This window comes from Rhinichthys klamathensis, unplaced genomic scaffold (assembly GCF_029890125.1).
Source record: "Rhinichthys klamathensis goyatoka isolate OS25496 unplaced genomic scaffold, OSU_Roscu_1.1 h1tg000847l_1, whole genome shotgun sequence".
In the NCBI taxonomy this organism is placed as follows: Eukaryota; Metazoa; Chordata; class Actinopteri; order Cypriniformes; family Leuciscidae; genus Rhinichthys; species Rhinichthys klamathensis.
In genome coordinates, this window is record NW_026607221.1 from 55,001 (window position 1) to 80,000 (window position 25,000).

Genomic DNA, 25,000 nt, shown 5'->3' on the forward strand with positions numbered 1-25,000 from the left:
GTCTGACCAATCAGAGCAGAGAAGACCGATCACAACACACTGAGCTGTCTGACCAATCAGAGCAGAGAAGACCGATCACAACACACTGAGCTGTCTGACCAATCAGAGCAGAGAAGACCAATCACAACACACTGAGCTGTCTGACCAATCAGAGCAGAGTAGACCAATCACAACACACTGAGCTGTCTGACCAATCAGAGCAGAGAAGACCGATCACAACACACTTAGCTGTCTGACCAATCAGAGCAGAGTAGACCAATCACAACACACTGAGCTGTCTGACCAATCAGAGCAGAGTAGATCAATCACAACACACTGAGCTGTCTGACCAATCAGAGCAGAGAAGACCGATCACAACACACTGAGCTGTCTGACCAATCAGAGCAGAGAAGACCAATCACAACACACTGAGCTGTCTGACCAATCAGAGCAGAGAAGACCGATCACAAGACACTGAGCTGTCTGACCAATCAGAGCAGAGTAGACCAATCACAACACACTGAGCTGTCTGACCAATCAGAGCAGAGTAGACCGATCACAACACACTGAGCTGTCTGACCAATCAGAGCAGAGTAGATCAATCACAACACACTGAGCTGTCTGACCAATCAGAGCAGAGTAGACCGATCACAACACACTGAGCTGTCTGACCAATCAGAGCAGAGTAGACCAATCACAACACACTGAGCTGTCTGACCAATCAGAGCAGAGTAGACCAATCACAACACACTGAGCTGTCTGACCAATCAGAGCAGAGAAGACCGATCACAACACACTGAGCTGTCTGACCAATCAGAGCAGAGTAGACCGATCACAACACACTGAGCTGTCTGACCAATCAGAGCAGAGTAGACCGATCACAACACACTGAGCTGTCTGACCAATCAGAGCAGAGTAGACCAATCACAACACACTGAGCTGTCTGACCAATCAGAGCAGAGTAGACCAATCACAACACACTGAGCTGTCTGACCAATCAGAGCAGAGAAGACCGATCACAACACACTGAGCTGTCTGACCAATCAGAGCAGAGAAGACCAATCACAACACACTGAGCTGTCTGACCAATCAGAGCAGAGTAGACCGATCACAACACACTGAGCTGTCTGACCAATCAGAGCAGAGAAGACCGATCACAACACACTGAGCTGTCTGACCAATCAGAGCAGAGAAGACCAATCACAACACACTGAGCTGTCTGACCAATCAGAGCAGAGTAGACCAATCACAACACACTGAGCTGTCTGACCAATCAGAGCAGAGTAGACCAATCACAACACACTGAGCTGTCTGACCAATCAGAGCAGAGTAGACCAATCACAACACACTGAGCTGTCTGACCAATCAGAGCAGAGTAGACCAATCACAACACACTGAGCTGTCTGACCAATCAGAGCAGAGTAGACCAATCACAACACACTGAGCTGTCTGACCAATCAGAGCAGAGAAGACCGATCACAACACACTGAGCTGTCTGACCAATCAGAGCAGAGAAGACCAATCACAACACACTGAGCTGTCTGACCAATCAGAGCAGAGAAGACCGATCACAACACACTGAGCTGTCTGACCAATCAGAGCAGAGAAGACCAATCACAACACACTGAGCTGTCTGACCAATCAGAGCAGAGTAGACCAATCACAACACCCTGAGCTGTCTGACCAATCAGAGCAGAGAAGACCAATCACAACACACTGAGCTGTCTGACCAATCAGAGCAGAGAAGACCAATCACAACACACTGAGCTGTCTGACCAATCAGAGCAGAGAAGACCAATCACAACACAAATGCTTTAAAATATCTTGCATGTAACTCGACACCCTCGCCTCATTTAGTATGCGTGGTTCTATGAATATGCAGATGAGCCCCGCCTCCACTCACTCCCTCAGCTCAGAGATCCACTGGTTGACGATCACATGTTGATCTGATCCGCTTGATAGGCGCAAGAGTGTTATTGTGTTATGATCACTGATCTATATAATGACATTAATATAGACCAATTTCCAGCCGACGTCACAGTTGCGTCACAGCGCTAGCTGGTGGCAGAACAAAGGGAAAACTGGAGGCGGCAAATACAAACCAGCACAGATTCGGCTACAAAATAAGGATCTTAAATTATTCTTCTTATTATTAAATGTCATCTTGTTGTGTTGTTGGGTGCTAGAATCAATGAAAAATTAATATGCTTTATCTGCAATTTTTTATTTCTAGAAATATTCGCCTCATTAAAATTGCACCGTAATGTCCCTCTTTACATTGTCGTCTTCTCGGCGCTGGCTCGGCAGAACTGCAGATCGTACCACACAAGTCTTGTACATGACCATTCAGCACATAGTTATAGGCATCTAAAGATTTACATGCCCTCCGTTTCTCTATCAGGTGTAGATGTCAGGCCACTCAACCGGAGGTAGCGTTAACGTTAATCCTGTCAGATCCTCAATGAGTGTACGGGTCGGCCAATCTGGTTCCGTCCGTTAAAATTAACTTTTGCAAATAACAATCGTGGTCCTGGACAGTGAGTGGCCTTGCACATTAAGATAAAATCGGATTTTCTCCAGTCATTGTTAAAAACAAGCTAACAAAACTTGCAGACTTTACGGTAGTGAAGCGGCCAGAGAGATCGTTCTGCCACCACTTAAGCTCCGCCCACATAAAAACCTCACCATGTTTACCAACTGAAAATTGGTCTATATTTACATATAATCATAATATAGATCAGTGGTTATGATTAGAAATCGGCCATCGTTGCTCATAGCCAATCATCTGAGTTGTAAATGTCATGTGACTGGCTCACTCTGGAGCAGTCTTGTAGTGTAATTGCCACTGTGTTTATGATAGTTTATGATTTTTGTTGTGTTATTCGCGCAGATGAACGCCAAACCCCGCAGTTTTAGAGGGAAACCGCAGGGGCTCCGAAGCTCCGCCCACTGGGGCCGCTCACATGTGACCAGTGACGTCCAATCAGAACACGGCTGGTCTCCGGCGCGCACCCGGCGCAACAGCGACGCTGCGTCTGAGATGTCGTTTGCGTGGTAGACTTACACTCGTCTCGTTATTACTCTTCGTTTACGATCATCTGTACTGTTCCAGCCTAGAAAAATAGAGTCCAGGAGGTTTGGAGTGACATGACGACAGAATGATCATTTTTGAGCGAACTGTCCCTTTAAATTGTGTAAAGGCTCGTTCATAATGATAACAATAAAGATATAGTTCTAAACATCATTATAAATATAAAGGATTAGCAGAGTCCACACCAGAACTAGTGATAACGAAATCGCTGAAATCACTTTTAGATCCAGCTGATGAACCATAAAAACATCGGCAGCCAATCAGAAGAGCGCACACATTTTAAGCGTAAACAGCTAAATCAGAACGATATCATTACCTTTATAGTTATCCTTCTCTGTGTGAACGAGCCTTTAATATTATCATTCTTATATTCACAAACTTTTATGTAATGACATAAATCTGCCATAATAAAAACAATGTTACAAACGTTATTGCTGTATTGATGATGATGATGATGATGCACATATTTTAAATACTAAACACCAAGTATTTTCATACCACTCTCAAAGGTGCTTCAATATTTTATGTTTTAATATTCATTCTTTACTGGCATAAATGTCCAGCATCATGTTTGTTTTATCTGTATTTTTCCCGCTCTCCGTCTAATGACGTAAGAGGAAAACGAACGGTTTCTGCGGTTAAAATACAGTTTATTTACGAGACAAAAATACTAAACATTAAGAAAACACACAAATACTGTCTGTGTCTGGTCAAACTCAAACATGTTTTACAATTTATAAACTTAGATTTAATATTTACACAATTGTTCATTATTATTAACTATATTATGTTTTCCTTATCTTTCCAGTTTTAGATTATTTGTACATTTAATTTTACGTGGAAGTTCTCGGAGACGTGATCGCGATCATTCCGACAGTCATCACGTACCAGTTACTCTTCATCTTAACTTCGAGTTAAAAAAAACATTATAATAAGTAGGCTATACTATCAAGAAAACATTATTATTTTGTATTGTTACATTAACAATTTGTAATAATTTTTCTGTTTATCCAGAAGAAGTAGGGGTGAATTAAGGGTGATGTATAACTATACGGAGTTTATTTTCTCACCTAATGGGTAATAAAATAAAAAACTGTTTTTTGCTCAGCTCTAGCGGTCAAAATCCGATGCCGTTATTGGTGGGACATCCTGTAGGTGGGCGGGGCCTCATGTAAGTGGGCGGGGCATCAAACAGGAAGTTGACCCTGAAATACATGAACGGAGGAAAATTACATTATTGCTGATTTCATAATAAGGTCCTAAAATTGTCGTAGCTATACTATATTGTACAACCTTTTGATGGAAACACGATGATGCACTACTGATACAAAATCAGTAGAAAATGCGTTAATATTATGTTCCTATTTTTATTTTGTCCCATTCACCCACACAAAAATTATGGTTATGGTTATAACATGTTTATGGGTGATTGGAACAGTGCGTAAAGGCTTTACTAATTCAGAAAATGATTATCCTCGGACAGAGAACCGTTGTGTTTGCTCTGGTGGTTCCCGCCTCTCTCTCTCTCTCTCTCTCTGTGTGTGTGTGTGTGTGTGTGTGTGCCCTAATCAACCACAAACACATTCATGAACTAGCTAATTTTGCTCAAATAAAACGAGCAAATTCTGAAGATTTGGATCAGTTTACCGAATTTCTTTTGTAAGAATTTTGGGTCCTGAAGCATTTTTTTTTTTTTTATTGTTTACTTGATTTTAAAATGTTTTCAGTGACTTTTGGCCTTCTTTACCTCAATTACATGTGTTGTACTGTATGAATTATGGGTGTGGGTGTGTGTTAAACAGAAATAAACATGACTCTAAATAATGAACAGGAAAGGAGTGTGTGTGTGTGTAACACTAGAGGGCAGGAGAATCAGTGAAATCCTCTCATCTCTGAGCGGATAATATGAATGCGAATATGATAATGTGTGTGTGTGTGTGTGTGTGTGTGTGTGTGTGATCTGTTCCTCTTCATGAATGGCTCTGGCTCAGCTCCAGCACTCTCGAGGTTAATGTCCTCTTCTCGTCTGTCTAATGAAGTGTTTTCCTCTTCTTCTCACATCGAGAGCATCTGGAGATCATGGAGCTTCACTGACAGATGCGACAGCACTTCACTTCCTCATCTACACTGTACTCATTATATTAATTATAATAACTAGGTAGTAATTAACCCTGAAGCTAACCTTAACGCATGTGTTTACAATATGTGGTTCAACACGATGATGGGAGAATTTTCATTTTTGGGTGAACTGTCCCTTTAAATCACACTTACAAATGTCTGAATGCCTCGTGTAGCCTACTGTAAAAAAGACGCATTTGTCAACAGAAGTGCTAAAAGATGAAGACAGACATGTGTGATGTTGTTAATGTGAGTTTATACATCAGCGAACCTGACTCAAACATTGATCTGAGGCTCTGAGGCTCGCTGTTCGGGAATCACAACAAGATGAACAAGAGTGGCTCATGAAAGAGGCATTCATTTATAGTAAAAGTACAAATATGTACAGAACAAATCAAAGGCAGCTGATCCCTCAAATATTGCATGTGTCATTACAGTACTTTAGTTGGTATCCCAGAAAATAATGATTCGAAACATTCATGCATGCTTGAAACAGATCCGGGTCACATTCATCATGTTCATATCGCAGAAGATAACCATTCAATGCGCGAGAAATTACAACAACAAATGTGTCTTTTGACTTTGGATGTTCTTCTTTTTTTCTTTCACAATGCTGTGGATGCTTTCAAAGTAAAAACAGAAAATAAAAAATAAATTTGAAATAAAATTGTAAATAGCCTACTATAGACATTTAAAAAAATACAAAAAATGACAAAACACTGAAAATTTAAATTCAAAATGAAAACAGAAAATTAAAAAAATACATCTGAAATAAAAAAATAATAAAAACTATATAGACATTCAAAAAAACTACAAAAAATGACTAAACTTTTAACTAAAATAAAAATAAAAGCAGAAAATATAAAAATAAAAACTGAATCTGAATTAAATATTTATAGACTATTTAGACATTTTAAAAACCTACTAAAAAACAAGAAAATGACTGAAATTAACTCAAAATGAATCTCAAGATTAAAAAAACTTAATCATATTTTTTAAAAACTACTAAAATTAGAAAAAACAAGAATGTAATGAAAATACAAGCAGAATACATCTAAACCTGAAATAAAAATTAATACAAACTATATACCGTAGCCTATTAAAAACTATTACAGTAGGCTACTTTAATTGCTATTGGAGAAAATAATGATTCGAAACATTCATGCAGAGATCCGGATCACATTCATGTTCATATCGCACAGAAAATAATGCATGAGGAATTACAACAAAAACACGTTCTTTCACAATGCTGTGGATGTGTTTAACACAAGCCAAAACTCAAGCCAGACAACAGGACAAACACTTCTCCTCCGCTCCGAGCAACTTCCCCCGAGACCATCGCTTCTGCAGAACGAAGAATAAGAAGTGGAAATGAGAGTGAGATCAGCCTGGTCTCACACACACACACACACACACACACACACACACACACACACACACACAGACAGACAGACAGACAGAAACACACACACACACACACACACACACACACACACACACACACACACACACACACACAGACACAGACACACACACACAGACACACAGACACAGACACACACACACACACAGACACAGACACACAGACACAGACACACACACACACAGACACACACACACACACAGACACACACACACACACACACACACACACACACAGACACACACACACACACACACACACACACACACACACACACAAAACCCTGGACCTCAAAACCAGTCACAAGGGTCCATTTTTTTAAATTGAGATGTATACATCATCTGAAAGCTGAATAAATAAGCTTTCCATGGATGTGTGGTGTGTTAGGACAATATTGGGCTGAGATACGACTCTGGAATCCGAGGGTGCAAACAAACCGAAACATTGAGGAATCTCCTTTAAAGTTGTGCATTTATGTTCGATTTGTGCTGCATTCACTCACACAAATATATTGTTTATATATTTACGGTAGGAAACGTACAAAATATCTTCATGGAACATGATCTTTACTTAATATCCTAGTGATTTTGAGCATAAAATGGATAATTTTGACCCATACAATATAAAGTTGGCTATTGCCACAGATCCACCCGTGCGACTCGAGACTGGGTTTGTGGTCCAGGGTCACACATGCACCAGTGCGTCCCGCTATCCGGCCGAGGCCCAGCTGAAGGTGCCGATGGACAGCAGCGTCTGACAGGCGCTGGACGGGACCCACACCGTCTCCATCAGCCCGGAGTGCAGGAAGCCCAGAGCGAAGCCGCAGGACACGTCACTCAGGTGGTTCTGGCCCAGCAGGACCCGCGACAGGCCCGAGAGCCCGGCCCACAGCACCAGCAGGACCCGCAGCGGCACGGCCAGGTCCAGGTGCGACAGCAGGAACCGGGACACCAGCGCCGCTCGGCTCGCCTGACCCGCCGGGAACGAGTCGGGACTCGAGTGCCATGGGCCTCTACGCCGGACCAGCTTCTGCACGCCGGCCACGGTCAGCAGGTCCAGCAGCAGCGCTGCCGAACACAGAACACACTCCACGTGACACACAGCAGAACCACTTCAAATTACAGAAAAAAAAAAAAAAAAACAAAAAAAATCTGAAATAAAAATGTAACTATAGACATTAAAAAAACTACTCAAAATGACACAAACACAACACAATATTACTAAAAAACTATAGACATTTCATGACAAATGACAAAAACACACAAGAAAATTACAAAAATGTTAACAAAAAAATACAAAAACAAAAAAATAAATCTGAAATAAAAATTTAAAGAACTACTAAAAATTATAAAAACATAAGAAAATGACTAAAACTTTAACTTAAATGAAAATAAAAGTAGAAAATGCAAAAAAAACTAAATCTGCCAAAAAATTACACAGACATTAAAAAAACTACTAAAAATTACAAAAACACACAACAAAATGACTAAAACTTGAACTAATAGTAAAGTAAAAACAGAACATGCATAAATCTGAAGTAAATCTGAAATAAAAATGTAACTATAGACATAAAAAACTACTCAAAATGACAAAAACAACAAAATTACTACAATTTTAACTAAAATGAAAATAAAACAGAAAATGGAATTAATTAAACTAGACATTTAAAGAACTACTAATTACAAAAAAACATAAAAGATACTAAAACTTTAACAAATGAAATTAACTACTAAAAATGACAAAACACACAACAAAATTACTAAAACTTTACTAATTACAAATGAAAAAAGCTTATATATTGACTTTTTCTTAAAAACTTCTAAAAATTACACCAATGAACAACAAAATTATTGAAACTTTACAATGAAAATAAAAACCAAATCTGACATTAATAAAATATACAGACTAAAAATGACAAAAACACACTTTACACAAATTAACAAGAATCTAACAAAAAAAATTAATAAAATGCAACATTAAAACTAAATTTAAAATATATATACAAATTATAGACATAAAAAAGCAATAAAAAAATGACAAAAACAACAAAATTACTAAAACTTTGAAATGAGAATAAAAACTAAATCTGAATATATATATATATATATATATATATATATAAAAATTATAGAAATTAAAAAAAGACAAAAACAACAAAATAACTAAAACTTTGAAATGAGAATAAAAACTTAATCTGAATAAATATATATATAAAAATTATAGACATTAAAAAAAACAATAAAAAATAACAAAAAAAAACAAAATTCCTAAAACTTTAAAATGAGAATAAAAACTAAATCTGAATATATATATATATATATAAAATTATAGACATAAAAAACAATAAAAAATGACAAAAACAACAAAATTACTAAAACTTTAAAATGAGAATAAACACTAAATCTGAAAAAAACATTAAAAAATTCTAGACATAAAAAACAAAAAATTTTTACAAAAATAACAAAATTACTAAAACTTTAAAACGAGAATAAAAACTAAATCTGAATAAATATATATACCGGTATATAAAAAGTATAGACATTAAAAAAAGACAAAAACAACAAAATTACTAAAACTTTAAAATGAGAATAAAAACTTAATCTGAATAAATATATATATAAAAATTATAGACATTAAAAAAACAATAAAAAACAAAAAAAACAAAACAAAATTACTAAAACTTTAAAATGAGAATAAAAACTAAATCTGAATATATATATATATATATATAAAATTATAGACATAAAAAACAATAAAAAATGACAAAAACAACAAAATTACTAAAACTTTAAAATGAGAATAAACACTAAATCTGAAAAAAAACATTAAAAAATTATAGACATAAAAAACAAAAAAAAATTACAAAAATAACAAAATTACTAAAACTTTAAAACGAGAATAAAAACTAAATCTGAATAAATATATATACCGGTATATAAAAAGTATAGACATTAAAAAAAGACAAAAACAACAAAATTACTAAAACTTTAAAATGAGAATAAAAACTAAATATGAATATATATATATATATATATATATATATATATATATATATATATATATATATATATATATATATAAATTATAGACATTAAAAAAACAATAAAAAAATAACAAAAAAACAAAATTACTAAAACTTTATAATGAGAATAAAAACTAAATCTGAATATATATATATATATAATTATCAGAGGTGGAAGTAACGAATTACAACTACTCACGTTACTGTAATTAAGTAGTTTTTTCGTGTACTTGTACTTTCATGAGTATATTTTTAAGTCTGTAATTTTCCTTGTACTTAAGTACAAATTAAGTTAAGTAATGTACTTCGCTACTTTAAAAATCACATTCGTTACTAAGTACTTGTACAATTTGAATTAAATTAATTTTCAAATCTTTGACCAGCATTTGGGTATCCAATAGAAATAACTGATCGTGGGCGGGCCAATAAAAACCCTTGTATTTGGACCGGGGAAAAAGCCCGGTTTCTGGAGAGCTATTCGTCCTCGCACGTCCTTCACTGTGAAGGTGTATTTTAGTGTTATCAAAGAACTTTGGCGTTATGGACATGGAGATTCGAAACGCTGAATTCATTGAAAATTCCGAAGAAATACCGGATGACGAGTGCCCTTGGCCGCACAAATGCAATGCAAACTTTGTTTGCCATCCGCAGTGATTTCGGCTTAAAAGACTTCAGCCTCTAATCTCAAAAAACACATTATGGTACGAAGACTTATAACTATATTTATGTGATAGTTGTTTTCGTTTTTCATGTTGGGTAGACCTCACGATAATTTGACTAAAAATATCACTTGAAACATGAGCTTCAGCGAGCACATAGAGCGTAAAAAAAATATTTAGCATTGTAAAGTGGCTTTATGTCATTGTCAACAAATTGTTTTATTCATATTGAATCTGTGTTTTAAACTTATAATAAACGGTCTAATAATGACTCTTTCATAAAAACAGTTTCTTGCCGCGACCCACTGGCGTAACAGTGTAACTGCACTGATTGACAGCCTGTCTAGATTGCGCATGTGTCAGTAAATGCTGATAACTTTTGAAATATTAGTAGGGTACTTTTGGAAAGCTTTCTTGTCCAGTCAGATTTTTTTAAATGTAAAAAAATTAAAATATATATGTTTATAAATAAAATAACCCAACAAGCTCATTTATGTTGCATTATAATTCATTAATAATAATATTAGACCATTTTTATAACTTGATTCCCATAAAAATTATATGAAGAAATAATATGAAATAATATATAATTTCCTTTATATACTTCCTCTGTTATATTTTCAGTTGTTGGTTTGCAGTGAAAAGTTTATACTGTTTATACATGTTTAAAATTAATTTAACATTCTTTAAACAGACAAAATTCCTGTACTACATGTTTACTCGTATAAAACACAAATTGCCTGTGTTTAAACCATTCATATTTCTGATTTGATTCAATGGATTTGATGTTTATTCAATAAATATCACAGGCTAAAAAGTAATTAGTACTTGAGTAGTTTTTGAGAGGGGTACTTTGTACTTTTACTTACGTACATTTTTAACACCAGTACTTTTACTTGTAATTGAGTATTTTTTTAGCAACTACTTGTACTTGTACTCGAGTACAAATTTTCAGTACTCTTTCCACCTCTGATAATTATAGACATTAAAAAAACAATAAATTTTTTTTTTTTAAATTACTACAACTTTATAATGAGAATAAAAACTAAATTTGAATATATATATATATATATATATATATATATATATATAATTATAGACATAAAAAAACAATAAAAAATAACAAAAAAACAAAATTACTAAAACTTTATAATGAGAATAAAACCTAAATCTGAACCGAATAAACCAGGCATTAAACCAGCGCAGAGAGCGTCGGCCTGTAAGCAGAGGTGCGGTACCGATGAGCAGGTTGACGAGCAGCTCCTGTCCCGCCGGCGAGTGGCTCTGGCTCAGACACACCAGGGTCCCGCAGACCCATGTGACCCCGTGACCCGTCAGCGCCAGCAGGGTGACCCCCGAGCGCACACTGGCCCACGGGGACCCGGCCTGGACACACACACTCATGCGCTTGGACAGGCAGATGTCGACGGCGAGCAGCGAGCTCACGGCGATTCCTCTGAGCGACGGGTTGAGGAGCATACAGTCTTCATCCGGCGGCGTGTGTGTGTGTGTGTTCTCGCTCGCCTGGTTCTGCTGGCTCCTGCACGGCCCGGATCTTCTCCACGCTCTGCTGTGGTTCCGCGGAGGCGAGCTCAGGGACAGAAACTCGGGTCGACCCAGAACGCTAGTGCTAATGCCGCGATCCTTAGCTCTGGAGCGGCTCGGGTTCGAAGGCATGGCGCGAGCTAACGAGCTAATGAGCTAACGAGCTTCAGGTGTGGGTTCTGGAACACATGTGTAAACGAGGAAAGAGAATTACTGAACACTAACAAAACTATCACCATAATCAGCATCATTTAGCCTTATAAATGGATAGTTGACGACAAATAGCCATGAACTTTTGTTTTGTTTTGCAGCATCAAGATTTTAGGTGACCAGTTACAGCATTAGATAATTATGTCACAGTTTTGATTTCATTGTAACTGGCCTTGCGATATGAAAATGATTTGATATCATATAATGATTGAAATGGTTGAGTGAATGTTTCAATGACTCACTCTCAGTCACTCGTCGCCTCCTACTGGTGCAACACTGAAACCTGCAGAAAGAGCCACTGAAAATGAAGAAAATGATTTATTTCATTATTTCAATGATTTTATTTCAACTTTTATTCTTATATTTATAAATTAGTATGTCATAATTTCAAAAAATTACACACAGATACATGTTTACACACATTGTTTTTGTTTTAAGTCACTGTAAAAAATGCAGAAGATTAAGAAGATTATTGGCATATGTTTTACAAGAAAATAGCATTTCAGGGTTTCTACTTAAAACTTTCACTTTTCTTATTTGTCTTGTAATTATTTGTGACTGTTTAACCTAACCCTAACCAGCATTTTTAGCATTTTAAACATACATAGCCTACAATTTGTCCCCAAAATATGGTTTAGTAGGAACACAGTCTCAGTCCTAATGGAGCATTAATGCTTATGGCTGAACTTTGCTGTCCAAATGCCGAAAATGTCAGAGAAAAAATGAGCGTCCTTCATAAAAACAATAAACGAGAACAATTACTACAAGCATCCATCTCGTTTTAATATTCCTAAACCACTGGCCTACCTCAGATCAGGTCTATTATGATCCCGCTCACATTCGCATCAATTCACACGCTCAGAAACGTCAAACATCTTTACATTTATAATAAACATATCTGTATTTGTAAAAGCGCTGCTTTAGCATCACGGTCCGCCTCACATCAACACCACAAATACTACTATGGTGAAGCTGTGTTTTTAATCAATATTAATTAGCCACGCCCACTAGCCATGCTGATTGGCTGCAAGGCAGACAGCTGACGAATGAAGATTCACCTCATGAACATAAGCTGCCGTGACGTCACGTGGTTTAATGCATATTAATGAGCTCTGTCTTCACCGTAGTAGGAATCGCAAATCCCACAGCATCTTTGTCTGAGGTTGGCGTTCTCCAAGGTGCTTAAACGGGGACCATCGATCCGTTTTTATTATCTTTTACACACGAATCGCTTGATATTTAAAATATGTGTTTTAAAATATATCCAGGTCATTGCGCTATTTACATCTGAAGCATTTTTCACTTTTGTATGCTGTCTGAGAGCCTGAAATCCCTTTAGAATATACAAAAATAGACCAAATTTAGCTCAGCAAACTTCACGAGCGTTTTTCGTCTGTTTTGACAAATTTTATCTTTCAAATTTGATGTGCTCAAGCTCAACACATCCACTCTGTTAAGAGAAATATGAAAAAAAAGTTAGAAAAATCATATTTTTTAAATTACAGTTGCAATGCAATTCTTTATTTGATAAACTTTCTGTTAGCTTCTTTTTTCTCAGATTTTAGCTCAGAATATCCTTCTGTTAGTGTCCACTCTGACAATCACTATACACTCTCAGTGTCTACTCTGTTAGCTCTTCTGATTTAACAAAGTAATTTATGCTTAAAGTGGAAGAAGAAGAGTATTTAAAGTTCTTTGGTAATGTTTTATATTTTGTTTTCTATCAAAATCCAGTTCAAACAGTAACTGGTTGTATGTGAGAGATAAAGAACCATCAATCCATTATTTATACCACTCGTCCACCCTGTTTTTTACTTAGTCCACTCTATTATTACTAATTCCACTCTGTTATTACTTAGTCCACCCTGTTATTACTTAGTCCACCCTGTTATTACTTATTCCACTCTGTTATTACTTAGTCCACCCTGTTATTACTTATTCCACTCTGTTATTACTTAGTCCACTCTGTTATTACTTAGTCCACCCTGTTATTACTTATTCCACTGTTATTACTTAGTCCACCCTGTTATTACTTAGTCCACTCTGTTATTACTTATTCCACTCTGTTATTACTTAGTCCACCCTGTTATTACTTATTCCACTCTGTTATTACTTAGTCCACTCTGTTATTACTTAGTCCACCCTGTTATTACTTAGTCCACCCTGTTATTACTTATTCCACTCTGTTATTACTTAGTCCACTCTGTTATTACTTATTCCACCCTGTTATTACTTAGTCCACCCTGTTATTACTTATTCCACCCTTATTATTACTTAGTCCACCCTGTTATTACTTATTCCATCCTGTTATTACTTATTCCACTCTGTTATTACTTAGTCCACCCTGTTATTACTTAGTCCACCCTATCATTACTTAGTCCACTCTGTTATTACTTAGTCCACTGTGTTATTACTTAGTCCACTCTGTTATTACTTAGTCCACTGTGTTATTACTTAGTCCACTCTGTTATTACTTAGTTCACCCTATCATTACTTAGTCCACTCTGTTATTACTTAGTCCACTGTGTTATTACTTAGTCCACTCTGTTATTACTTAGTCCACTGTGTTATTACTTAGTCCACTCTGTTATTACTTAGTCCACTCTGTTATTACTTAGTCCACTGTGTTATTACTTAGTCCACTCTGTTATTACTTAGTTCACCCTATCATTACTTAGTCCACTCTGTTATTACTTAGTCCACTCTATTATTACTTAGTCCACTCTGTTATTACTTCGTCCACCCTATCATTACTTAGTCCACTCTGTTATTACTTATTCCACTCTATTATTACTTAGTCCACCCTGTTATTACTTAGTCCACTCTGTTATTACTTAGTCCACTCTGTTATTACTTAGTCCACCCTGTTATTACTTAGTCCACTCTGTTATTACTTAGTCCACTCTGTTATTACTTAGTCCACTCTGTTATTACTTAGTCCACTCTGTTATTACTTAGTCCACCCTGTTATTACTTATTCCATCCTGTTATTACTTATTCCACTGTTATTACTTAGTCCACCCTGTTATTACTTAGTCCACTCTGTTATTACTTAGTCCACTCTGTTATTACTTAGTCCACTCTATTATTACTTAGTCCACTCTGTTATTACTTAGTCCACTGTGTTATTACTTAGTCCACTCTGTTATTACTTAGTCCACTGTGTTATTACTTAGTCCACTCTGTTATTACTTAGTTCACCCTATCATTACTTAGTCCACTCTGTTATTACTTAGTCCACTCTATTATTACTTAGTCCACTCTGTTATTACTTCGTCCACCCTATCATTACTTAGTCCACTCTGTTATTACTTATTCCACTCTATTATTACTTAGTCCACCCTGTTATTACTTAGTCCACTCTGTTATTACTTAGTCCACTCTGTTATTACTTAGTCCACCCTGTTATTACTTAGTCCACTCTGTTATTACTTAGTCCACTCTGTTATTACTTAGTCCACTCTGTTATTACTTAGTCCACCCTGTTATTACTTATTCCATCCTGTTATTACTTATTCCACTGTTATTACTTAGTCCACTCTGTTATTACTTAGTCCACTCTGTTATTACTTAGTCCACTCTATTATTACTTAGTCCACTCTGTTATTACTTAGTCCACCCTATCATTACTTAGTCCACTCTGTTATTACTTAGTCCACTCTGTTATTACTTAGTCCACCCTGTTATTACTTAGTTCACCCTATCATTACTTAGTCCACTCTGTTATTACTTAGTCCACTCTATTATTACTTAGTCCCCTCTGTTATTACTTAGTCCACTCTGTTATTACTTCGTCCACCCTATCATTACTTAGTCCACTCTGTTATTACTTATTCCACTCTGTTATTACTTAGTCCACCCTGTTATTACTTAGTCCACTCTGTTATTACTTAGTCCACTCTGTTATTACTTAGTCCACCCTGTTATTACTTAGTCCACTCTGTTATTACTTAGTCCACTCTGTTATTACTTAGTCCACTCTGTTATTACTTATTCCACCCTGTTATTACTTATTCCATCCTGTTATTACTTATTCCACCCTGTTATTACTTAGTCCACCCTGTTATTACTTAGTCCACTCTGTTATTACTTAGTCCACCCTGTTATTACTTAGTCCACTCTGTTATTACTTAGTCCACTCTGTTATTACTTAGTCCACTCTGTTATTACTTAGTCCACTCTGTTATTACTTAGTCCACCCTGTTATTACTTATTCCATCCTGTTATTACTTATTCCACTGTTATTACTTCGTCCACCCTATCATTACTTAGTCCACTCTGTTATTACTTATTCCACTCTATTATTACTTAGTCCACCCTGTTATTACTTAGTCCACTCTGTTATTACTTAGTCCACTCTGTTATTACTTAGTCCACCCTGTTATTACTTAGTCCACTCTGTTATTACTTAGTCCACTCTGTTATTACTTAGTCCACTCTGTTATTACTTAGTCCACTCTGTTATTACTTAGTCCACCCTGTTATTACTTATTCCACTCTGTTATTACTTAGTCCACTCTGTTATTACTTAGTCCACTCTGTTATTACTTAGTCCACCCTGTTATTACTTATTCCATCCTGTTATTACTTATTCCACTGTTATTACTTAGTCCACCCTGTTATTACTTAGTCCACTCTGTTATTACTTAGTCCACTCTGTTATTACTTAGTCCACTCTATTATTACTTAGTCCACTCTGTTATTACTTAGTCCACTGTGTTATTACTTAGTCCACTCTGTTATTACTTAGTCCACTGTGTTATTACTTAGTCCACTCTGTTATTACTTAGTTCACCCTATCATTACTTAGTCCACTCTGTTATTACTTAGTCCACTCTATTATTACTTAGTCCACTCTGTTATTACTTCGTCCACCCTATCATTACTTAGTCCACTCTGTTATTACTTATTCCACTCTATTATTACTTAGTCCACCCTGTTATTACTTAGTCCACTCTGTTATTACTTAGTCCACTCTGTTATTACTTAGTCCACCCTGTTATTACTTAGTCCACTCTGTTATTACTTAGTCCACTCTGTTATTACTTAGTCCACTCTGTTATTACTTAGTCCACCCTGTTATTACTTATTCCATCCTGTTATTACTTATTCCACTGTTATTACTTAGTCCACTCTGTTATTACTTAGTCCACTCTGTTATTACTTAGTCCACTCTATTATTACTTAGTCCACTCTGTTATTACTTAGTCCACCCTATCATTACTTAGTCCACTCTGTTATTACTTAGTCCACTCTGTTATTACTTAGTCCACCCTGTTATTACTTAGTTCACCCTATCATTACTTAGTCCACTCTGTTATTACTTAGTCCACTCTATTATTACTTAGTCCCCTCTGTTATTACTTAGTCCACTCTGTTATTACTTCGTCCACCCTATCATTACTTAGTCCACTCTGTTATTACTTATTCCACTCTGTTATTACTTAGTCCACCCTGTTATTACTTAGTCCACTCTGTTATTACTTAGTCCACTCTGTTATTACTTAGTCCACCCTGTTATTACTTAGTCCACTCTGTTATTACTTAGTCCACTCTGTTATTACTTAGTCCACTCTGTTATTACTTAGTCCACCCTGTTATTACTTATTCCATCCTGTTATTACTTATTCCACCCTGTTATTACTTAGTCCACCCTGTTATTACTTAGTCCACTCTGTTATTACTTAGTCCACTCTGTTATTACTTAGTCCACTCTGTTATTACTTAGTCCACCCTGTTATTACTTATTCCATCCTGTTATTACTTATTCCACTGTTATTACTTAGTCCACTCTGTTATTACTTAGTCCACTCTGTTATTACTTAGTCCACTCTATTATTACTTAGTCCACTCTGTTATTACTTAGTCCACCCTATCATTACTTAGTCCACTCTGTTATTACTTAGTCCACTCTGTTATTACTTAGTCCACTCTGTTATTACTTAGTCCACCCTGTTATTACTTAGTCCACTCTGTTATTACTTAGTCCACTCTGTTATTACTTAGTCCACCCTGTTATTACTTAGTCCACTCTGTTATTACTTAGTCCACTCTGTTATTACTTAGTCCACTCTATTATTACTTAGTCCACTCTGTTATTACTTAGTCCACCCTATCATTACTTAGTCCACTCTGTTATTACTTAGTCCACTCTGTTATTAATTAGTCCACCCTGTTATTACTTAGTCCACCCTGTTATTACTTAGTCCACCCTGTTATTAATTAGTCCACCCTGCTATTACTTATTCCACTCTGTTATTACTTAGTCCACCCTGTTATTACTTAGTCCACCCTGTTATTACTTATTCCACCCTGTTATTACTTATTCCACTCTGTTATTACTTAGTCCACCCTGTTATTACTTATTCCACCCTGTTATTACTTAGTCCACTCTGTTATTACTTAGTCCACCCTGTTATTACTTAGTCCACTCTGTTATTACTTAGTCCACTCTGTTATTACTTAGCTCACCCTGTTATTACTTATTCCATCCTGTTATTACTTAGTCCACTCTGTTATTACTTAGTCCACCCTGTTATTACTTAGTCCACTCTGTTATTACTTAGTCCACCATATCATTACTTAGTCCACTCTGTTATTACTTAGTCCATCCACCATACCATTACTTAGTCCACCATATCATTACTTAGTCCACTCTGTTATCACATAGTCCACTCTGTTATTACTTAGTCCACCCTGTTATTACTTAGTCCACTCTGTTATTACTTAGTCCACCATATCATTACTTAGTCCACTCTGTTATTACTTAGTCCACTCTGTTATTACTTAGTCCACTCTGTTATTACTTAGTCCACCCTGTTATTACTTATTCCATCCTGTTATTACTTATTCCACTGTTATTACTTAGTCCACTCTGTTATTACTTATTCCATCCTGTTATTACTTATTCCACTGTTATTACTTAGTCCACCCTGTTATTACTTATTCCACTCTGTTATTACTTAGTCCACTCTGTTATTACTTAGTCCACTCTGTTATTACTTAGTCCACTCTGTTATTACTTAGTCCACCCTGTTATTACTTAGTCCACTCTGTTATTACTTATTCCACTGTTATTACTTAGTCCACCCTGTTATTACTTATTCCACTCTGTTATTACTTAGTCCACTCTGTTATTACTTAGTCCACTCTGTTATTACTTAGTCCACCCTGTTATTACTTATTCCATCCTGTTATTACTTATTCCACTGTTATTACTTAGTCCACCCTGTTATTACTTAGTCCACCCTGTTATTACTTAAGGCCAATTTATACTTCTGCGTCGGGTGCGCGCAGTAGGTACGGCGTAGCATACGCACAGACGCGTACCATACGCCGTACCCTTCGCCGTAACCTGACGCGCACCTCCTCAAGAATGTAACTACACGTCGCGACGACGCGGACCGCAAGATCTGTGATTGGTCGGCTTGGTAGCATGGCGTTTCCTCCTATGCATTTCCGGCGTGTTCTTCTGCACCGCCCGCCATTTTTAAATTCTAAGTACAGCGAAACTGTTAAAAAAAACTAAAAATTTACCTTTTCCACCTCGATAAGCTCCAACTCCAACATGATCTGCTCTCTTTCAGTCGCCATTGCTTGTAGTAACCTAAACTCAAAACAGCCGCGAGGAATCTTCTTCTTCTTGCCGCGAGGAATCTAAACACAGTGGAACATTAAAACCCTCCGCCGCCAACTAGCGTTTCAGCGCTGTACTGCAGAGCAACGCAGACCTAAACGCAGAAGTATAAATGCTCATGACGGCGTCGCCTACGTGCGTAGCCCACGCCGTACACTACGGCGTACACTCGACGCAGAAGTATAAATTGGCCTTTAGTCCACTCTGTTATTACTTAGTCCACTCTGTTATTACTTAGTCCACTCTATTATTACTTAGTCCACTCTGTTATTACTTAGTCCACTCTGTTATTACTTAGTCCACCCTGTTATTACTTAGTCCACCCTGTTATTACTTAGTCCACCCTGTTATTAATTAGTCCACCCTGCTATTACTTATTCCACCCTGTTATTACTTAGTCCACCCTGTTATTACTTAGTCCACCCTGTTATTACTTATTCCACCCTGTTATTACTTATTCCACTCTGTTATTACTTAGTCCACCCTGTTATTACTTATTCCACCCTGTTATTACTTATTCCACTCTGTTATTACTTAGTCCACCCTGTTATTACTTAGTCCACTCTGTTATTACTTAGTCCACCCTGTTATTACTTAGTCCACTCTGTTATTACTTAGTCCACCCTGTTATTACTTATTCCATCCTGTTATTACTTAGTCCACTCTGTTATTACTTAGTCCACCCTGTTATTACTTAGTCCACTCTGTTATTACTTAGTCCACCATATCATTACTTAGTCCACTCTGTTATTACTTAGTCCATCCACCATACCATTACTTAGTCCACCATATCATTACTAAGTCCACCATATCATTACTTAGTCCACTCTGTTATCACATAGTCCACTCTGTTATTACTTAGTCCACCCTGTTATTACTTAGTCCACTCTGTTATTACTTAGTCCACCATATCATTACTTAGTCCACTCTGTTATTACTTAGTCCACTCTGTTATTACTTAGTCCACCCTGTTATTAATTAGTCCACCCTGCTATTACTTATTCCACCCTGTTATTACTTATTCCACTCTTTTATTACTTAGTCCACCCTGTTATTACTTATTCCACCCTGTTATTACTTATTCCACCCTATTACTTATTCCACTCTGTTATTACTTAGTCCACCCTGTTATTACTTATTCCACCCTGTTATTACTTATTCCACTCTGTTATTACTTATTCCACCCTGTTATTACTTATTCCACTCTGTTATTACTTAGTCCACCCTGTTATTAATTAGTCCACCCTGCTATTACTTATTCCACCCTGTTATTATTTATTCCACTGTTATTACTTAGTCCACCTGTTATTACTTATTCCACCCTGTTATTACTTATTCCACTCTGTTATTACTTAGTCCACCCTGTTATTACTTAGTCCACTCTGTTATTACTTAGTCCACTCTGTTATTACTTAGTCCACCCTGTTATTACTTATTCCATCCTGTTATTACTTAGTCCACTCTGTTATTACTTAGTCCACCCTGTTATTACTTATTCCATCCTGTTATTACTTAGTCCACTCTGTTATTACTTAGTCCACCATATCATTACTTAGTCCACTCTGTTATCACATAGTCCACTCTGTTATTACTTAGTCCACCATATCATTACTTAGTCCACTCTGTTATTACTTAGTCCACTCTGTCATTACTTAGTCCACTCTGTCATTACTTAGTCCACCCTGTTATTACTTAGTCCACTCTGTTATTACTTAGTCCACTCTGTTATTACTTAGTCCACCCTGTTATTACTTATTCCATCCTGTTATTACTTAGTCCACTCTGTTATTACTTAGTCCACCCTGTTATTACTTATTCCATCCTGTTATTACTTAGTCCACTCTGTTATTACTTAGTCCACCATATCATTACTTAGTCCACTCTGTTATCACATAGTCCACTCTGTTATTACTTAGTCCACCATATCATTACTTAGTCCACTCTGTTATTACTTAGTCCACTCTGTCATTACTTAGTCCACTCTGTCATTACTTAGTCCACCCTGTTATTACTTAGTCCATCCACCATATCATTACTTAGTCCACCATATCATTACTTAGTCCACTCTGTTATTACTTAGTCCACCATATCATTACTTAGTCCACTCTGTTATTACTTATTCCATCCTGTTATTACTTAGTCCACTCTGTTATTACTTAGTCCACCCTGTTATTACTTAGTCCACTCTTGTATTACTTTGTCCCCCATGTCATTATTTTGAGCATTTTCTTAAGCATTTTTTTTACAATAAATTCATACAAATAGCACAAAAAAGATAAATACTAACAATTCAAAATGATGCGTTTGTTATAAAGTAACTACAATTCTTACATATTATATATTTATGTTTCTGATAATTTATTAACTGACATGCTTTTAAAGGGACAAAGGGACATGAGTTGTTTAAGAAAATATACACAATGCCCATAAATTCGAATCATAAGTATTTTATACTCTTCATTTGTCCCCAACAGGGTGAACACTTTTGATCTACCATTTCATTGATTTTGTTTAACCCTTTTTTTTTCTTTCTTTTTTTAATGGTTAAATGTATTTACCTGAGCTTGACCAAGATAAAAACATTTTTATATATATTTTACATCACTGTAGCCTATATCATGATTACATATCATGATTAATTATTATATATAGTGAGGCATGACCCTGATAGGCTTTTGGTTTCCTGGAGATGGACAATACAATTAAAATTCTTATTTTATTTGTGAAATCATATCCACAAAGGAAAATAGCCTACATGTCAACTATAGCAGACTGTTTCCACTCATTTAAAGATATTTGATGGCTCACTAATCTCGATAAAGAAAAGTCGTAAAGTTGAACAGAACTACACGCCTCTTTCAACAGAACTACACGCCCCATGTTGCGCGCGTCGCGGAGCGGAAGTGACGTCACAGGCGCTCGGAGTCGAGCAGCTGCAGCTGATGCGGTGACTCTCACAGCGCTGCGGGACGGAGGCTGAGAGAGACACAGGGATGAGGATGAGGAGGATGATGGATTATAATAACCGATGAAGGGAGACGGGGCAACGATGGGCTGTTCAGCACAACATGTGTGTTCGTGACAGCGGGACTGATTCATTCATCTCTCATGTTTATTCATTACCGGCTGATGAAGTTCACCTGGATGCTGCGGCGCGCGACACGGATCGTTCACTCATTAGTGCACGAGAAAGTGAGCTTCCTCCAACTGAACCTCAAGGACAAACTCACAGAACACCACGACAATGTGAATATCCAATGCAAAAAATGACTTTTCCTGTGTCCTTTTTGATACCCAAGCACACTATAGCAATTATAAATATATTTTTTTGCCTGCAACATCATGCCAACAGTAGCCTATCCTGAGCCGATGGGTTTAACCTATTTGTTTTAATCTGAAACCAGTGTTTGTGAGAGTTATGACGCAGAAATGCCCGTTTGATGAAGATTGGAGAAGATTAATATGCGTGAGCTGAGCGGTTCGCCAATGACGGACAGTTGACGAACATTGTTTTTATTTATTTTCTTTTGTTTTCTTTTAAATAAGAGGAACGGCGTTCCGTTCCGTCCTGACGCGACACCGCGACGCGTCGTTTAGAGTTTGAGCGGATCTGAGAGCGCGTTATTCTGAGTGACGGCGCGTCGTGCGCGTTATTGTGAGGGACAGCGCGTCGTGAGCGTTATTCTGAGGGTTGATGTTCTGCTGGCCGCTCGCGCTGCTTGTGATGGGCTGTATTCAGAGTATCAGATGCAAACCCAAGAGTTTCCGCGACAGCGTCATGGTTCTGGAGGTCAACTCGTCCATCGACCCGAACCCCACCAGTATCGACGAGTCCTCCAGCGTGGTGTTGCGTTACCGCACGCCGCACTTCCGCGCGTCAGCCCGGGTCATCGTGCCGCCCGTGGCCGGGAAAGAGAGCTGGACGGTCGGATGGATTCAGGCGTGCAACCACATGGAGTTTTACAACAAATACGGGTCGAAAGGGATGTAAGTAAAAAAAAAAAAAAAATGCTGTTACAATTGTCCAACACTATGGGAACACTTTATTTGACAGTGTCCTTGTTACATACAGTGTGTTACGTGTACTTATAACTTTAATAATGCATGCAACTAACCCTCAACCAAACCCTAATTGTATAGTAAGTACATATAGCCTACTTAATTAATATCACTCAGTAGCCTACTTAAATATAACACCCGGAGTTTTACAACAAATACGAATCGAAAGGGATGTAAGTAAGAAAAAATGCTGTTACAAAAGTCCAACACTATGGTAACAGTTTATTTCAGGGTCATTGTTACATACAGTGTGTTTATATACTTACCATAGTAATAACAGTTAATTATGCATGCAACTAACCCTGGAAACACTTTATTTTACAGTGTGCTTGTTACATATGTTACACGTACTTACTTACCATAGTAATAACAGTAAATTAACCCTATAGGCTAGTAAATGCATGAAGATACTTAATATTACTCAGTACTTAAATATATAATAACACTGTAACAATGACACCTTAAAATAAAGTGTAACCCTAACCCTAATCTTATAGTAAGTATATGTAGTTAATAATATCACTTAGGCCTAGTACTTAAATATATAATTACACTGTAACAAAGACACCTTAAAATAGTGTAACCAACACTATAATGCAAGAGTTTTCAGACTGGGGTCCAGAAACCCACAAGGGCCTCTATAGGGGTCCGTGCAAACTCCAGAGAAAAACAGTGAAAAATTAATTATTAAAAAGATTAAACAAAACAAATAAAAACCTATTAAAATACATAACAGAAATGTACAGACTGCAACTTCACTGAAAACAGTTTTCACTGTTAATTGTTAGTAAAGTTCATATTTATTTACAGAAACGGCAAGTAACACGACATTAAACTTGAAATGTTGATGTAGGAAGACTAATAATCTTTATTTTATTTACAATTTACTGCTTCGGCGACCATAGTAACACTTTATGTCCTCGTGTGTCACATGCACTTACTATAGTAACAGCAGTAAATTATGCATAATTACATGCAATTAATCTGAACCCTAAAGTACATGTTTTTAATTGACATCACTCAGTATAATGTAACGTAACTGTAATTACCAGCAGCTCCACGGGATAATTACACATTAATTACATGCAGTTTATTAGCAGTAATGTTGAACTCTTGGATTTGGGTTTTTGGTTTATTTAGGGTTAGATGTATGCATAATTTATAGTTATTACTATAGTAACTACATGTAACAAGGACACTAAAATAGTGGGTTACACTTTCTGTTACAGTGTAATTATACATTAATTACTGAGTCATA

The 25,000-nt window shown here is 36.6% G+C and overlaps 2 protein-coding genes across 3 annotated transcripts in view; one reads left to right on the top strand and one right to left on the bottom strand.

Annotated features, from left to right (window-relative positions):
* Positions 1 to 7,294: 7,294 nt before the first annotated feature.
* LOC130078270 (inactive phospholipid phosphatase 7) lies at positions 7,295 to 11,997 on the bottom strand. Its single transcript, XM_056243807.1, has 2 exons — positions 11,531 to 11,997; positions 7,295 to 7,678 (listed from the first exon to the last, which is right to left on the bottom strand). Exons 1-2 carry the CDS (start codon positions 11,967 to 11,969, stop codon positions 7,320 to 7,322), a joined length of 798 nt encoding a protein of 265 aa, XP_056099782.1. The 5' UTR covers positions 11,970 to 11,997; the 3' UTR covers positions 7,295 to 7,319.
* A 10,636-nt stretch (positions 11,998 to 22,633) lies between these two features.
* The window catches only part of fam78ab (family with sequence similarity 78 member Ab), a 20,125-nt gene continuing 17,758 nt past the window's right edge, over positions 22,634 to 25,000 (top strand). Inside the window, exon 1 of one of the 2 annotated variants that reach the window (XM_056243805.1) lies at positions 22,634 to 23,670. In XM_056243805.1, coding sequence (XP_056099780.1) covers positions 23,378 to 23,670 — 293 coding nt within the window. In that variant the 5' untranslated portion in view covers positions 22,634 to 23,377. Of the gene's footprint in view, positions 23,671 to 23,887; positions 23,916 to 25,000 lie in introns of those variants that run through there. The other variant, XM_056243806.1, reaches the window with a different exon arrangement.